The sequence below is a fragment of the Sinocyclocheilus rhinocerous genome, unplaced genomic scaffold (assembly GCF_001515625.1).
Source record: "Sinocyclocheilus rhinocerous isolate Xijiao unplaced genomic scaffold, SAMN03320098_v1.1 scaffold85, whole genome shotgun sequence".
NCBI lineage: Eukaryota > Metazoa > Chordata > Actinopteri > Cypriniformes > Cyprinidae > Sinocyclocheilus > Sinocyclocheilus rhinocerous.
The window spans coordinates 1,918,617-1,936,295 of record NW_015649998.1 but is presented as its reverse complement, the minus strand read 5'-3'; the positions used below and the strand labels follow the sequence as shown (position 1 = coordinate 1,936,295).

The 17,679-nt window shown below is 36.1% G+C and overlaps 2 protein-coding genes across 3 annotated transcripts; both read left to right on the top strand.

The window, feature by feature from the left end:
- The first annotated feature begins 187 nt into the window (after positions 1-187).
- LOC107711105 (zinc finger Ran-binding domain-containing protein 2-like) lies at positions 188-4,893 on the top strand. Its single transcript, XM_016516038.1, has 10 exons — positions 188-697; positions 1,274-1,326; positions 1,465-1,573; positions 2,587-2,669; positions 2,779-2,855; positions 2,965-3,114; positions 3,331-3,458; positions 3,847-3,912; positions 4,470-4,622; positions 4,835-4,893. The coding sequence occupies exons 1-10, from the start codon at positions 642-644 to the stop codon at positions 4,887-4,889; spliced, it is 930 nt and encodes a 309-aa protein (XP_016371524.1). The 5' UTR covers positions 188-641; the 3' UTR covers positions 4,890-4,893.
- A 1,853-nt stretch (positions 4,894-6,746) lies between these two features.
- LOC107711104 (prostaglandin E2 receptor EP3 subtype-like) lies at positions 6,747-14,136 on the top strand. Of its 2 annotated transcripts, XM_016516037.1 has the most exons (3): positions 6,747-7,669; positions 8,726-8,923; positions 14,058-14,136. In XM_016516037.1, exons 1-3 carry the CDS (start codon positions 6,815-6,817, stop codon positions 14,067-14,069), a joined length of 1,065 nt encoding a protein of 354 aa, XP_016371523.1. In that variant the 5' UTR covers positions 6,747-6,814; the 3' UTR covers positions 14,070-14,136. The 2 variants fall into 2 exon arrangements, with proteins under 2 accessions (XP_016371523.1, XP_016371522.1); XM_016516036.1 differs by lacking the exon at positions 14,058-14,136 and having other exon boundaries at positions 8,726-9,108.
- The last annotated feature ends 3,543 nt before the right edge of the window (positions 14,137-17,679 follow it).

Here is a 17,679-nt window from a genome sequence, read left to right as displayed (position 1 = left end):
CTCTATGAAGACTCTAAGCGGGTACAAGAATCAAGGGTGTTTGTATGTGGGTTGGTTGGTAGGTTAATCAGGAGATTGTAGATAGAGTGTCAATGGTCCATTTGAGATATAGGTGGCGGTAATGCACTTATAAGTCTGCGATCCGCCGTCAAGCAACAAGAAGAAGAAGAAGAAGATCCAGGGAATTAAAATGAATGTGTTTGGTCTGTTTTCATCATCTGTTTGAATTGTCACACGTAGTTTAGATAAATTGAATCCTTTTAGAGATAAATCTAATAAGATTTCACTGCACGTATGTAATGATAACTGGAGCTAGTACTGCTGCACGTCAAATTTGTGGCTGTGGTTCAAAACCTAGCGAGCCACCTATCTAGACAGCAACACTCGACGTCTGGATCCCGCGTATCATGTGCAAAACTTGCCTAGGTAGAGAACCGGTTAGATAATGAGACGCAACCCGTGTGTCTTTCAGTGTAGCGCACGTATTCCTTTATACGCTCTTTCACACTCTGTAAAGTGTTGTTTTTGCCTTACTTTTAGGTTCAAACGCTAGTATTGGTGTAATAAATACATACCAATACTCATAAAGAGTTCTTCATTTCTCTGGCGGATTTGTGGCGGGGGCAGCTGAGAGGACGAACATGTCGGGAAATAGTTTTCGCGTTAGCGACGGAGACTGGGTTTGTCCTGATGAAAAGTAAGACGCACTATATAATGCCTTATTTAAAAGCCCAATAATTAATATAAGCATGTATTTGCATTACTTATAAGGTAAGCCTTCTGGGAAAATGCATGTTGGCTGAGAGAAGATCACACGTTTCTTTTAGCATAGCATTTGTTAGCTTTAGCACACGGCTATAGTGTGTGAATGGGCCTGTAACCGCTATTAAACGCGCTCATTTGATTTTCCTTAACCAAATTAAACTATATATTCATTTCTTTCCACTGGAGCACTGGTAATCAAATACTCTTTTTAAATTACACACTCATATTTCTTAGGTTAATCGATTAACGTTACCTAGTCAGTAGCTCCGTGCACGAGTCTGCTAAATCCAGATTGCTAACTAACTTCATTAGTAGTTGCAATGCCTTGGGCTATGTGAAATGTTTAGAGCAAAAAAATATTATACATCTATTTCAGTGTTTGCACCAATGGAACGTCCCACTATTTGAAAATGTCAGTGAGTTGGCCTGTTTTTTTTGTGTGCATGAGTGTTGAATGATGCTTATAATGTCTAGAGACCTAACCAATTTTGCCTTTGTAATATCGTAGGTGTGGAAATGTCAACTTTGCCAGAAGAACGAGTTGTAACAGATGTGGCAGTGGTAAGTGGGTTATAATTGTTTGTCATTACGTTTTGTATATTAGGGGTGTGTCACAAAAAGTAGTATCAGTACATGCACCATGCTTACAGTATTTTATTATGATCAGTCTGAACTCATTAGCCAATTTTCTTGAAACAGAAAAGACAACTGAAGCAAAGATGATGAAAGCAGGGGGAACAGAGATTGGAAAGACCCTGGCTGAGAAGAGCAAAGGTCTCTTCAGTGCCAACGATTGGCAGTGCAAAACGTGGGTATTGCTATAAAATTACACGTCCAATGTGCAGTATAAATACATTCAAAATTATTAATATCACAAGAAGTATCTGTTGAATACAATGTCAGGAAGTGAAATGTTTCAGCCATTCTTACCCTTCTACATCAACAGCATTTCTTTTAAATTTGTTTCAGTGACATTAAAGGAAACCATTCCTTCCGACTTCTTCATATTTTACTTCTCATTTGAATCCCACACTGTTCAACCTGCTTAATGAAGCCGAATAATGTACACAGTGTAATGATATCCTGTCATGAAGAGCAATGAATGGGGTCGTTTCACTTGAAAATGTTGAAGTAAAAAAATAAGTGACATGTCACAAAGCTTTTTGAGCAGTGCTGCTTATAATTCAACCACTTTTTCCTGTCTGCAGAGTTTAGCTCCATCCCTAATCACACTAGGGGGCAGTCGTCTTATAGATCACTTGTAAAAATGTTGCAAATATGACTTCACTTTGCCATTTATGTGCTTCGAACAATATTATGGTGTTTTCAGCTCCAATTGAAGGGCACAGAAGTCTTCAGCTAAAAGTCAGCTAGAAGTCTTCAGTGTGCAGCTAAACTCTGCAGGGCAGTGGCTGTCTTGGGGTGCGTTTCCCAAAAGTATCGTTAACTAACTATGGTCGTAAGTTCCATAGAATTGTAGTGGTAACAATGGAACTTGCAACCAAAGTTGCTTTTGGGAAATGCACCTCTGGACTGGATTTTTCCAAATCCAACCCATATTGGACTATATGCAATTAATGACAAGAATGGACTTTTTTTTCAGTTTCTTTAGGTTGATCACCCCTTTTCTTGTTTCGTTCTGAAAGGACATTCAGACTAAAAGAAGGCTAATTTTGATACTCAATACTTCATACCACTATTGAGAGTTGATCCACTCTTTAAATAACCCAAGGGCCCTCTTCTCATTCTCTTGCTTATGAATTTGAGACCCTGATATACCAGTGTTATTAATAGCTGTACTTGTTCTTGCTTTAAATCTAGGTGTGGCAATGTAAACTGGGCCAGAAGATCAGAGTGCAACATGTGTAACACCCCTAAATATGCCAAACTGGAGGAAAGGACAGGTATAGCTTTGTCTTTGTTCAAAATGAAATGTTAGCGTGAACTTTTTTGCATACTGACTGCAACCTTATGAGTTTTTGTTTAATGTCATATGCTTGATGCATGTAACAGGATATGGTGGAGGGTTCAATGAGAGAGAGAATTTAGTCTACAATGAGCGAGAGGAGTCTGATGGCGAGTATGATGAGGTCAGTGGTTTTTTATTTTTTTAAGTACACGCATGACATTTTCACAATACGTATAGTTTACTAACTACTAAACTTGAATTTTTTTAAATTTTGTTGGTCTTCTGGACAGTTTGGGCGCATAAAAAAGAAGTATCGTGGAAAAAGCAAGAAGGACGATGAAAAGAAAGAGGAACCAAAAAAAAATGATGGTGGTGATGAAGACGATGATGATGATGATGATGATGATGAAGACGGAGATCTTTCAAAATACAAACTTGACGTAAGAGATTTTATTCTGTAGTTCTATGTTAGTGGTCCCCTAATTTGTTGCTGTCTGAAATTGACCACACTGTCGATTGTAAAATGACTGCAATAGTCAGTCATAAAGAACGGATTTGAAAAATCGCAATATGATGCTATGTAAAAAAATCTTTGGAGCAGATATATGAACCTACCATCACAGTTTTTGATGTGCTTTTGATCTTAATCCTTTTAGGATGATGAAGATGATGCAGATTTGTCCAAGTACGATTTGGATGCTAGTGATGAAAAGAAAGGGAGTCGCTCCGGCTCCTCACGGTCATCATCTCGCTCGTCCAGTTCAAGTTCCCGGTCTAGGTCCAGGTAAAAGGGTACAGGTCAAGGGTAACTCCAGGCAAATGTCCGTATCAGCTCAAATCTTTATTCAAATCTCATTGCATAATTCTGTTTTAATGTTTAATTTATTTTTCTTTCCCTCTTTGCCTCATTTTTTTTAATTGCCTTTTTGATTGACATGACAGTATAAAATTTGATGTTCATTACTGTTCAATTTATTTACAAGTAATTCATGCCATCAACACAACTTGACCAGTGTTTTAAAGCCTTTAAAAAAAGCCAAAGCGGATCTTTTTAACACTTATTTTTCTTGGGTTTTCACCAGAGGATCTTTAACTTTCATGGAAAAATTGGAAATGTGTTTTTTTTTTGTTTGTTTTTTTTTTGTTTGTTTTTTTATGTCGGTGTTTCGCAGATCCCGGTCCAGGAGCTCATCCAGTTCCAGATCTCGATCTCGTTCTCGCTCCAGGTCCAATTCCAGGTGAATGAGGTCACATGCACTCTCCAGGAGAGTGTGTGTGTGTATAAACAGCCAGTGGTTGTTGTAGTGAACTCTTTGTCCTTCTGAGTCGGAACAGAAGTCGACTTTTGATCACCATAAAACAAATAAAGTATTAAATGAGGGTGCTGTGAGGAGCAATGAGATTTAGCTTAATCTCTTTGGGAATGTTTGATTTTTTTTTGTTCTTAGCAAAGGTGTCAAGAACTTTTTTGTGCTTGTTTAAAATGTTCTGGAGCTGTTGATTATTCCGTGTCCCAGATCTCAATTTATCTGGTAACACTGTGACATCTAGCAGGCAATTAGGACTGTAAGTTGTACTGATTCTCTCTGACGGGTTCAGCTTTGTTCTTCTGAAAGTTCAGTTGGTCAGACCTGCAGTTTTGGTCTTTTAAAGAAGTTTTAGTATTTACTGTAGTATTTAGAGACGTTGGGGGATGTTTTCCTCCCATTTCAGTCCCTTTGATAATGTTATTATAGTAATCTGTCCAATGATATTTGTTGACCTCATGGGAATGCTTATTTATCCCCTTTGAAAGATCCAGCTCCAGATCAGGAAAGGGCTCTGCTTCCTCAAAGAAGAGGTGTCGCTCCCCTTCGTCATCACCTGAGGGAGGCCAGAAGAGGAGTCGCTCCAGGTCCTCCTCTGGTGGCCGCAAAAAAAGACGCGCACGATCGCACTCGTCTGAAAGGTTTGGTGTAACACATGGTGTCCTGGATACCAGGCGTCCTTCTGCATTATACACAGGGCTCAGTGATATAGCAGTACATTTTTTAAACAATGTGACAAAATTGCGCTTTTCTCTGTACAATACATTTTTATGCTTTGTTTTGATTTCAAGAACCAAATCACTTAATCGGTCATGGTCTTTTTCTTTGTCTCTTTCTTTCTATCTCTTTGTAGACGCAGAGGCTCATCTGGATCATCCCACTCTGGCTCAAGCTCAAAACAGAAATGATTAACAAAAGAAACAAATCTTTCTAAAACTGCATGTTTTTTTTTTGGTTTGGGTTTTGTTTTTCAAACTCCAGTTTTTTGGGCTATTGCAACTACCCAACTGTTTGAATTCACATTGATTTCTATGAAAAAAAAAAAATACTTGCGCACCTGTTCACGTTTTTTTTTTTTTTTTTTTTTTAACATCTAGCCAAATCTCTAAACAGTATAACTCGAGGTGTAAAGTCTGTAGTGTCAGTGGGTTTATAGAGAAATAACATCAAGTCTGTGACTATAAATAGCACATATCTTCTGGACATCAACCATTTTGTTGGGAAATTATGCAAATTATATTGCTAAAGTAGTTTTATTCATCCATTGTCAGACATTGCCGTCTGAATAACCAGTTCATTAGCAAAACATTTATGCTGAATTAAAAAGTGCTCAGATGCTGGTTTTATAGTTCTTTTATATGAAACTCCTCACAAGAAATGTTGATGGCTTAAACATTACTTAACCACCTCAACAATGCCAGCATATTATATTGAGCTTTTCCTCTGAGGCGTAACTTTGCCTTGTCTAATTGTGTGCGTTAAAGGTAAGTATGTTTTTTTCTATACTTGTAGAGATTTTTTTTTTGGCAAGACAGATGAAATGTGAAATTTTTGTGTTTTGTTTTTTTTGTGTAATAAGCTTAATTTTATGATCTATCATTTGTGGAACTAAGAAACTGTAGATGACTCAAGTGGACAAACTCAAATTACTAATAACATAAATTACTGGATTGGTTTTCTCTTCTGTGGTCAAATCAAATTTGGAACATGTGAAATAATCACCCTCCCTATTCTAACATACAAAATATGAAAATGTTTTACTGTTCATTAAAATTGCATAAGTGTAACCAACATGAATAAACACTTGTTAATCTGAAACATACTGTTTGTATTTTTCCATGTTACTGCATTGCATTGGGTGATGTCTTGAGAACTTCTCAAGACACAAAGTCTTTCCATCTGTTATTGAATTATCTCTAGATTTTATTTTAATTTTTTTACTTACTGCAAGTAAAACCTATAAAGACCGATGTTTTAATGATCCCACGCTGCTACTTGTGGGGAATTCTAGTGATGTTTGTGAAATTATACATTAATCAGAAACTTGTTCAATGTGTTTCTTTCCTCGTCTACTTTATAGAATAGAATTTTATTAGTCGTGTGAATTACTAACCATTGTTGATAGACAAAAATACACCTGCAGCTGCAGGCACTAATAATCTTTTTGAAAAGATCGTTTTTCAAGCGCTAGGTGGCACTTGTTGCGTTCAAACCATAGACTATAAAAACAGGTTCAAACCCATCTGAGCTGTTGGTTTGGGGGGTTATCTTCGAATAAAACATTAACCGTTATTATTTATCCCTTGTTTGAAGATTTACCTATATATGACCAAAATCAATATTGTTTTGTTTAATACATTTAGCGATAGTTTAGTTAATTCCAAAATCTATTTAAAAATGTAAAAAAAAAAAGTATAGCCTACCCACTGAAAGTTATCGTAGGCAATATTACGCACTCTCGCTACAACGCTTGTTATAACCACATTTTGTCAGAAGTTTAAATTCCAACAGTCATACTAAAACGAATGTGCTCCATTTGCTTGGGAATGAAAGTCATAGACTACTATTTTCCATAGAGCAGAAAAAAATAAAGAACTAAACAACACATATATCTACATATAACAATATTTTATCCGTTACGTTTAAGATATTCTTTATGTATCTTACGCTATTTTTCAGTTGTCTTTCTGAGCATGTTTTACATTTCCATAAGGGTCCCTCCTCCTCTGTGTTTATAGCGCGCTCAAAGTGAGACAGATGTCAAGCGGACTTCACTGAGGACTCCACCTGTTTCAAAGGCTGCTGTGGCCATGAACACTCTTCCTGAAAAAGGATGACATCTAAATGTCAGTCTTCAGATGTCCTGTTGCAAAACCTGACTGCTGGAACCATGATGTGGGAGTCGAACCACTCCAAATCTTCACAGGACGGCGCTGGCAAAAGCGCCAGCTGTGGCTCTGTGTCCGTGTTTTTTCCCATCATTATGATGGTCACTGGAATGGTCGGAAACTCTCTCGCGATGCTGCTAGTTTATAGTGCATACAGAAAAAAAGAAAATAAAAGGAAGAAATCGTTTCTGCTTTGCATCGGCTCTTTGGCGTTAACTGATCTTTTCGGCCAACTGCTCACAACTCCGATTGTCATTTCGGTGTACAGAGCAGATCTGAAATGGAAACGCGTGGACCCTTCGGGAACTCTGTGCGCTTTCTTTGGGGTGTGCATGACCACTTTTGGCTTGTGTCCACTCTTTTTAGCCAGTGCCATGGCCGTTGAGAGGGCCTTGGCCATCACTGCTCCACACTGGTACTCACATTACATGAAAACCAGCGTGACCAAGCAGGTTCTGGTCATCATCTGGTGCCTGGTTTTGCTGTTTGCCTTACTGCCCATTGCTGGGGTTGGAAAGTATACTTTGCAGTGGCCAGGCACTTGGTGCTTCATAAGTACAGGTGACAAGGACGTAACGGGAAATACATTTTTTGCCACGACTTTTGCGGCATTGGGGATATGTTCTTTGCTGGTCACGTTGTCGTGTAATGTTGTGACCATCCGTGCTTTGGTTATACGTTGCAAAACGAAGGCAACCTCGACCCAGTCATCCAAGCAATGGGAGAGGTTAACAACCGAGACTGTTATTCAGTTGATGGGCATTATGTGTGTGCTGTTGACATGCTGGTCACCTCTACTGGTATGTATCATATCAGCTTTTGCCAGATGCACTTACTGTAGTTATCAGATGAACGCATGCATGGTGTCATTCCTGCTCAAACCTAAGTGTGCCCAGCTACAAAATGCTGCTATTTATATTGGATTAAACAGAATATATGAATTCAATGTAAAGGTGAACTCAACAGGCCAAGTGTTTTACTAGTACCGTACATGTTGGAGGGTCACTACTTGTTATGTTTTCATGTTTTTGAGCAGTTATTTGAGATTATTGTTTACGCTGGGTTTTTTTCCCTAGACTATCCAAAAAAGGCTCTTTTGACAATTTTGAGTCTTGTCATTTCTTCCCAGTTATGTCATTTCAAAATATAGGCCCACATGGAATATGTAAATTCATATTTTCTGACTGAAAAAAAATAAACAGAAAAAAAAAAAGATTTTTGTGGAATAGGTGGAAACTGTTGGAAATGTTATGGCTGGTAGTGATAAATGGCAGATATTTAAAGTCTGTAAAATGTTGCATAAATAAATGAGGAAAAAAATAACACCCCAAAAAAGAGTAATCAGTCATTTTAAGCATTAACATTATCATGTAAAGTATGAAAAATGGAAATTCATTTTGATATCTTCTAAAGATAAAATGTAACAGTTATTAAATTGTGATTTTAAATATTAGGTGTTAAATGATGACAAAGGTAATCTAAATGTAAAAATAGGGGAAATACATAATGCACAATTACTTGTCCAATTTTAGTCAATTAATATCCAGTATAAACTGATCACAATATAGGCTACTAAACATTATTTTAAAAATAATATTTATAACAAAGCATTGCCTGGATCTGAGAGTACAGAACTTTTACTGGTAGCTAGCTAAAAACATTCTGAAATTAGCCAGAATGTTTTAAAAAAAAAAAAAACCTGAAGGGGTGTAAATTTAGCAAATAACTGCTGTTTATACAGAAATCTGCTGAGCAGTCTTTAGAAGTCTATAAGCACATGTATATTTTTCTTAATCTTGAAGAAAACAATATTCATGTAATATAGCCATTGTGGTGTGTCTCCTCCCATTCTGCAGGTCCTTATGTTAAAGATGATCTCTACCCACACATCCTCGCATCAGTGCAATTCTGCTGCTGTATCTCTCTCATCCCAGGACTTACAGATGGACTGTAACTTCTTTCTCACAGCCATACGCCTGGCCTCTCTCAATCAGATTCTGGATCCATGGGTTTACCTGCTCCTGAGAGAGATTCTTCTGAGGAAGTTCTGCCAGGTGGCCAGCGCAGTATCCAAGTGCTCACTGGATGTGCAGAAGGAAACTCAGTGTCCTCTAGATGCCCTAAATAAAAAGGCCATTCAGAATGATAATGTTCACAAACAGTCCCTTAACATGGAGAACAGTAACTTGAATGGGGGAAATGAGGAACAGTGACTTGATAGTGGTACAACATTTTCCAAAATGAGGACAAAATGGCAGAGGGTATAGTCACCCACGGTCAGAATAATAATGAGCTGGAAATTTTCCAGATGTTTTTGTGGATTGTTGTATTGATGTAGGGTGATGTCAGCATGCTACCATGCAAACGCGTCACTCTTGTGTTATTGTCAGTCAAAGAGATTTTGTTCATGGATTCTCAGCAACCTTTGAAATGCAACAAAATGGCAAGACCTTAAAATAATTACATATGCAGGGTTCCCCACTGTCATGGAATAATTTGAAAATATCACACATTTTACAAATGTAAATGAATTGTTCAAAAGGTGTGGGAATCCTGCATATACAACAGCAATATTAGCAAATTAGATTTGGATAAACAAAAGCGAAATCATAAACTGAAGTTTGCCAGCTCCCGTGGAGACGGATTATTTTAAACTACATTCAGTGTTGTTACTATATAGCAAAATCCTTTTATTCACCTGCCAACTGCAAGAAAATAATGAAGGAATATTTCTTGATGCTAATTTATGATCTGTTATATAACATTTCAGAGCTGTTTATTGTGCAGTTTAAAGCACTGAATGGTCTCCAATACTTTTCTCTAAACTCCTCATCCTCATAGCTCATTTTTAAACCTCTCATAAACTCTAAACTTCTCTTTAGACTTATTGTGTGCATTTCTCAATGCCAAGCCTGCAGAGCTCTTTTTGATGCTGATAACTGTAACCGTGGGCACATTTAATTGAATTCCATGCTTGAGTTTTTCAGTTGGATTCCTGAGGGAAGTAAATGTAGAAGTGCAAACTAATTTAATAGTTTAGTGAGATACTTTCTGGCCTTGGAACAGTCCATTCAGAGTGTTCATTTTAATAGCCAATGTTTGACACACTGAGTGCCTCAAGGTGCTGCATCTTTTTATGTGCAATATTCTTGATCATATCAATTGCCACTATAAACTAAAAGACTTTAAAATTCAAACGGAAGGCAATTTCAACAGATGATGATTAGTCATTCATGGAAATTGCTTTTTTTATACCAGTTGTCAGGAGGCCATTAAAGCTTAGTTCTGTTCTTATTTTGCATCCTTTTAGTGGTAAATTACATAACATTTGAGGTTTGACTTGAGAAATATTTAATGACCGGTATGACTGTCGCAGCTGTTTTACATTATTCTTGGCTGATGCATGCAGTAATTTTTGTTTGTTGAATTTTCATTGAACATACATAAATTATTGGCAAGGATGATTGAAGTTGTTCTTCTAATTTGGCCCTTCAGTTGCACATCTGTAATTATGCATGTGTGATTGAACATCATCTTAGCATATTATATGTTTGCACTGTGCAGTTGGTGATTGTTATAGAGAGGATCCATGGATCATCATTTATGCAAAATATTTTATAAAGCACTGTCTGTTTCAAATTCTTTAAAACCAGCTTAAATCCCCATAACACAAAAAAAAATGTTTGCACCAATGATTTTACACCCTGTCGATTAAAAGAAAATGAGCAAGGAAGATGCAAAAGCAGTGTCTAGGGAAAAAAGGGAGAGGCAAGGTAATGTATTTTCCTGGAGGTCAGAGCTCTATGAAATTGGTGGATGTGAAAAGGTGCCGTGACCAGTAAATACATTTGGAAGATTGCATAAGGGAGTAAAAAATTGCTAGTTTTCTGCTTCCACCAAAAGGAGCTTTTGGCACATCCAAATAATAACCTCAGAGAAACATCAGTGAAAACTGTGATTTCTGATTGCTCTGGAAATTATGTGGTAGCCAATTTGCAAAAGTGCATAGTTGTCAGTGGGAACCGGAATACTTTTGTAAATGGATTTAACATTTGACATAAGCTCTCAGTCAGCGATTACAGAGTAAAATTAATGAAACTGACATGGGACTTAATTAATAGCGAAATGAATGTGGCTCAGGCTGCACTGTCAGACACCTAGTCGTGCTTAACTTGCTGTTGTCCGCTTGGGTAGCTGCTGAATAGGGCAATGGAAAACAGAATGATTGCGTAATATTTCATTGCCAAATTAAAAGTTCCAATGTTTCCATGAGTACAAAAGTAGGTCTCCTGTCAGCTCACTGGTGCATTGAGCTGATAAAGAACATCTGACTTGTGACCATTCAGTGCTTTCAGTGTATGAATGTGACTGATTCTTATCTACTCCACAGTAGTACAGTCTACACTAAAGCTGTTCAGAGCATTGTATTTATGTTGCCAAAGGCATCTTATCTGAGTTTCTTCATATAGAAAGGTTTATTCATTATATTTTTCTCTCATCATATACTCGCCCTTACAAACCCATTTGGTTTTATTTTTGAAGGAGAGCTTTCAAGGTTCAAGTAAAAGCACCATAAAAGCAAAAACATATGTTCATCACACTAAGCTAATGTATGGCTTCAGAGGAAATAAATATATAATTAATGCAAACATTGTATATAACATATAATTAATGCATACATTGTATGGACTACTTTCATATTGCTTTTGAATCTCTTTTGAAGCTCCAGTCACTCTTCTTTGTAATTTCATGGAAAAAACATCCATTCATCTATTTTCCAAACTGCTCCTGTAGAGATGGGAAAAAATGTACCAGAGGAAAAAGAAATTCACATGAGTTTGGAATTGATTCTTTCTTGTTAATGTAATGTTTTAATGCAAAGACTTTCATACATTTTTATGTGTAATTAAGTAGCAGTACATTGTTTCACCAATGTAAGTGAAACTACAGAGCACCATTGATTTATCTGTAATCATAATTCATAATATATGTACAGGCAATAAGAGCTGCCAAGTAATGTTTGCATGTGAAGCCACCAGCAAATAATTTTAAATCATAACCCACCTGTGAATGTCCTAATGCAATGCCAGATGCCAAATCACGGATGCCACGAAGTGTGGCAAGTCTGCATTACAAACAACAGGGTTTCATGAATGTATTTCGAGTTTTACATTTATTTATCGTGTAAGACAACGCGTACAGCTCTGGGACTCCGTTCACAGCTAGAGCTGTCATTAGGCTTGTATCAACAGATGGTCGTGGCGCTGCTTGTGTGTTTTGATAAGAAATGTTTGCATGTGCTTGCAACTGTTTGACATGTCTACTAACTGCTCTGATGTGCTTGCCTTGTAATGGTGCTTCTAAAGTGTATCATTATTTGATTCTGTGCTGCTTGTGTTTCCAGGATGGACAGGATGGACTGTGTTTCATGCCATTATCATAATTTAATCTGGTATGGGGTTGGGGTATACTCTGTAATAGCTGTAATAGTAAACGCCCCCATCCACATTTTGCACAAGTGGTTTGAAATGGTTGCCACATTTTCCATCAGTTGTGTTACTGAGGAATTATTTCAAATTGCTGTTTTGTTCAGGAAATTGTTCGAATCATTGTGTTCTCATTATATAACTACTAATACATAACCAGTCACTGATTGTCAGTGGATACATGAATTATCATAGTTGTTATTTGGCTATAAGGGAGATGGCTTCTCATTTCCAGTCCATCTATATATTAACATTGAAAAACATTGTGGAAAAAAAACATAGTAAAAAAAATTGAGCGATAAAATAAAAAATAAAGAACTCTGATTGAATTTATTTATCAATAGTGTCTAACTGAACGGAAAAGAAGGCAGGGTTTTAAGATACATTTTTAAGTTGACTGGCCCTTAGTGTTGTACTTATGAGTTAATTTAAAAGGACCAAAACTCAACATTCTGTTATTATTTACTCGCCCTCATGTCTTTCTTGAAATCCTGCTAGATAATTCCTTCGCTGTTTCATGCAAGAAAGAAAATCATGTGGGTTTCTAAAGACATGAGGGTGTGTAAATAATGAGAGAATTTTCATTTTTAGATGAACTATTGCTTTTAATTAACATTACAAATAAAACAAGAACTTGTATATAGAGAATTACATGAAAGTTGTATTTATATTCAGATCTCTGGCTTGAAGTCTTGTTTGAAACTGGGTTGAAGTCCATTGGTGGAGATTTCAAGGGGTCAAACAACTCCTTGTCATTTTGTTCCCAGAGGTTCACAATCAGACAAGACTTGTTGATCATGTCATGACCACTATTTATGCACAAAGGTATTGCCTGTGCTAACAATTTTTTGTGTTGTGACACAAAAGTTCACACATCTCTGCAGGCACAGATATTTGTGTACTATTTATGCTTTGTTCTTTCTGTTGTTGTTGTTGTTTTTTTTTCAGAATTGTGATCAGCTTTGTAATCAGAATTGTTGTCTTTTGTTTCAGCGTTAATGAGTTTGCCTTTGCTTCTGTAATTGAAAACACAAGACAACATGCCCTGTGGTCATCTACCAATCAATTAGCAATTGTTTAATTTGTTCACTGCAATCTGAAATTAAATGAGATTTAATGAGATTGAAGGGGTCTTATAGGTTGTTTCCATAAATAATAACATTACACACACTCACACACACAGAGATATATATATATATATATATATATGATTGTGTGATTGTTATATATATGTGATTGTTAATGGTTTAGTATCCCATTTTTGACCTAAAACTGCCTTTAACATACCATGACAAAAACCTAAGCAACAAAAAAAACGTAAAATGAGTAAATGATATTAAAAGTAGGGGTCATCAACATGCAGTTAGTGAGTGGAAAGACTGATTACATTTACAAAAAGTCAATATTTTCCTTCTTTGGTAGCCAAAGAAAACAGCAGCCATCAGTTACACTCACTGCAGTGTCATCGATTGTAATGGTAACATCACTGGTCACTGATTAAAAACCACCTCTTTAGCTTCAGGAAACAACAGACTGGACCTCTTGAAAGTATTGCAAAGACAGTCACATATGTATAGAATACAGAAAATGTTTATAATTGAGTCAAAATATACAATTAACAAAAATCCCAGAGCACTTTCTAGAGATGAATAGCTCTGTTGTAAAGTAATATTCAACCCGTTTTATTTTTCTTTGTTTGCAGTACAAATGTTGAGAGATTGGAGACAAGAAGACCACAGGGATCTGATTAAAGATTTTAACACTAGGTGGACTTATTTTGCTGCAAGACGCTCTAAAACAATCTGTTATATAACAGCACATCCTGTAAAGCTCTCTGTGGTTACTGAGCAACTTTTCCACAGCAAAGCTTATTTTTCGAACGGTTTCCCATGACTACACAAGATTTGACACTAAGTAGACTAAACACTGCTAGCATGATAGTGAAACATTAATGTTTTTTTTTGCGCTTTTGCTTCTTCATTAAACAGACAGTGATGAAAAGACAGGATGGTTATTAATGAAACTCAAATGAATTTAGTATTTTAATATAACAAATGTACCCTTTATTGATGCTTGCTGCTTGTTGTAGCAGTTGCTTCAAAACCACTAAACCTGTTCACTCTAGATTATAACATTTTCTAATTTTCAGCATGTTTTGCTTATACAGTTATGGCTATGATAGTGAAACATTAATGTTTTTTTTTGCGCTTTTGCTTCTTCATTAAACAGACAGTGATGAAAAGACAGGATGGTTATTAATGAAACTCAAATGAATTTAGTATTTTAATATAACAAATGTACCCTTTATTGATGCTTGCTGCTTGTTGTAGCAGTTGCTTCAAAGCCACTAAACCTGTTCACTCTAGATTATAAAATTTTCTAATTTTCAGCATGTTTTGCTTATACAGTTATGGCTATATTTACATTTAGTTAGTTAGCAGACGCTTTTATCCAAAGCGACTTACAAATGAGGACAATGGAAGCAATCAAAATCAACAAAAGAGCAATGATACGCAAGTGCTATAACAAGTCTCAGTTAGCTTAACGTAGTACACGTAGCAAGGTTTTTTTTTTTATTATATAATAAATAAAAAGAAAACAGATAGAATAGAAAAAGAATAGAGCAAGCTAGTGTTAGAGGCATTTTTTTGCTTTTGTTAATTGTATAATAAATAAAAAGAAAACAAATAGAATAAAAAAGAATAGAGAAGCTAGTGTTCGTTTTTTTTTTTAAGAAAACAAGCAGTTAGTAAATGAATAGAGTGCAAGTCTAAAAGCAAAGGCATTCAAGTCTATATGCAAAGGCATTCACTATACATTATTATTTGTGGGGAATAAACATGCCCAAAATGAGCCATTGATGTATAGTTGCTGTTCTCCCCACATTCATAACGTCCATTTGACTAATATAACCACAAACTAATCACATTACCATTTGTCTGACTTCATAGCCATGGCTTGGAATATCATCATTACCCCCTCGCCTGCTCAAATGCTGGTCTGGCTTGGCATTCCAATTTCCATGCAATGCAATCATTTGAAAAGAAAAACAAAAAACAAATAACGTATTTCATTGTGCATTCAAGTAGTGTGTCTGATAACAACCTGAAAGATGTGTGTCCGATGTTTGAGCATGAGTAATGAAAGTAATATAAAGCTATTAGATTCATGTGCCACGAGACTCAATGCAACTGAGCCGTGAACAGTCCATGCATCACTTTAATTTAATTGCTCATTGGTGGTTCCTATATCAAAATGCCAGCTATCTTACAGAGTCTAATCGTATAAGCATTTAGCTATTGATTGTTATATGACTCTGCACAATTGGTCAATCATGGCCAATCGAAGTTGTAAATAAAACAGAGATTATTAGAGTATATTTTACAAGAAAATACTATTCAGTCTTTCTACTGTACTTCAAAAATTTACCTTTCATTCAATGTATTACTTGTTACTTGTAATTACTTATAATTCCATGTAAATTTACAAGCAATTTCTGATTGAAAATGGTCTCAAAGTAAATCCTATACCATTTCTTCAGTGTACTCGCTGATGTCCATCCATGGCAATGCAACCGATCACCCAGAGAACTGAAAGTGGCACCATGAAATCAGAACAATCCAATCAGTTTGTAATGGACAAAATCAAGTGCTGCCCTACATTTTTTTTTTTTTTTCATTTGAGAAGCCATTTCACTCATATATTGAAATATATGAAAATTTGATCACAATTTCCGTTTCATGCCGATATTAATGTATTTTTGTAGTGTTTGTCTTGTTTTTTGACTAATTATTTTGTACATTATCTAATGGAGTTTTTTTCCTTAGCAAAAGTTTAATATAGCAGACAGTAAATAATTTTTCAAATCAATATTCCATGTCCACGTATTTATATATTTGGCAACCGTCCAATGGGTGGGATAACATGTCTAGTCAACCAGTCATTATAACAAAATAAACCTAATCACAACCCAAAAGTGGAGTTGAAATGAAATTATTTAAAAAATTTCAGTATATTATATAATTTAACATTATAATTTAAGCTGAAATTATTTGAACTCACCATGAAATCAAAACCAGTCATTGTAGCAAAATAAACTTCACAAACAAATCACAAACTCAGACGCAGAGATGAAATTTAATTATTTTATCATTTTCATTATATTATATAATTTAACATTATAATTTAAGCTGAAATTATTTTATAATTTTACTTTGAACATTAGTGCCTTTGATTAAAAAAAACTATTTTATTTTTAATAATTGGCATACTCAAACGATACAATGATATTGAGCTGCCAAAAGACCACATGTAAATGCTACTCTTAAAACTGGCTAATAAAATCTGCAAAGAGCTATAAAATTCCTTTAAAGTTGATCAAGCTTGCATAATTTGTTGATCTTGCACAGGAGGCTGACCTCAGGGGCGCCATAATGGCGAGGAAGATTACGACGATTCCAAGGGAATGTGTTTGTTTGAGCCAAGTTGTGCCAATCCAGTGTTAGTTTTTCAAATTCTCAAGTGAGCTTACATGCAGGTCTGACTGCTTTTGTTTGTGTTTGTATTAGTCTCTACATTTTTGTCCTCTGGACAACAGGCAAGGGCTCAAACTTGTTGCGGAATGGCTGTACATTTTTGAGTTACGAGATTCTAAGCAGTATGTTTTTGAGTGCACACTGCCATGTTAAAATATCAATGTGTTTGTTCGAAAGAATGTTTTTGTGTATGAAAGTATTGTAAGACAAAAGCCATTTTTGCCAGTATATGAATTTTACTTAACTTTTTACAAGACTTCTTTCCAGTTAGGCAGGTTGTTACATATAACAAGTTGCCAGAGAAGTATACATTCATCAGAGGAAACAGATTTAGCAATGCCTGCCTGTCAGTATTCAGTCTTGCAGGTCCACTTTCCTGCCATTCCAATCAAGTAACTCTAATGACCTTGATAAGCTGGTTCAGGTGTTTGATATGCATTGGAACTAAACTCTGCAGGAAGGTGAACCTCTAGAACAGTGATTGGCAAACTTGACCCTTCCAGGCCACGTTCCTGCAGAGATTTGATCCAACCCTGATAAAACTCACCTGCCTGTAGCCTTCTAGTAGTCTTGAAGACAATGATTAGCTGGTTCAGGTGTGTTTGATTAGGGTTGGAGCTAAACTCTGAAGTAAAGTGGCCTGGAAGGGTCAAGTTTGCCCACCCCTGCTCTAGAAGGACTGAGTATCTCTGTTCTAAATCAACACATGCAAACTGTAGAGTCAGCAAAATAATGTTTAAGTCATGGCCACCTGCTGGCTAATGTTGTCATGAGATCTTGAATGTCACA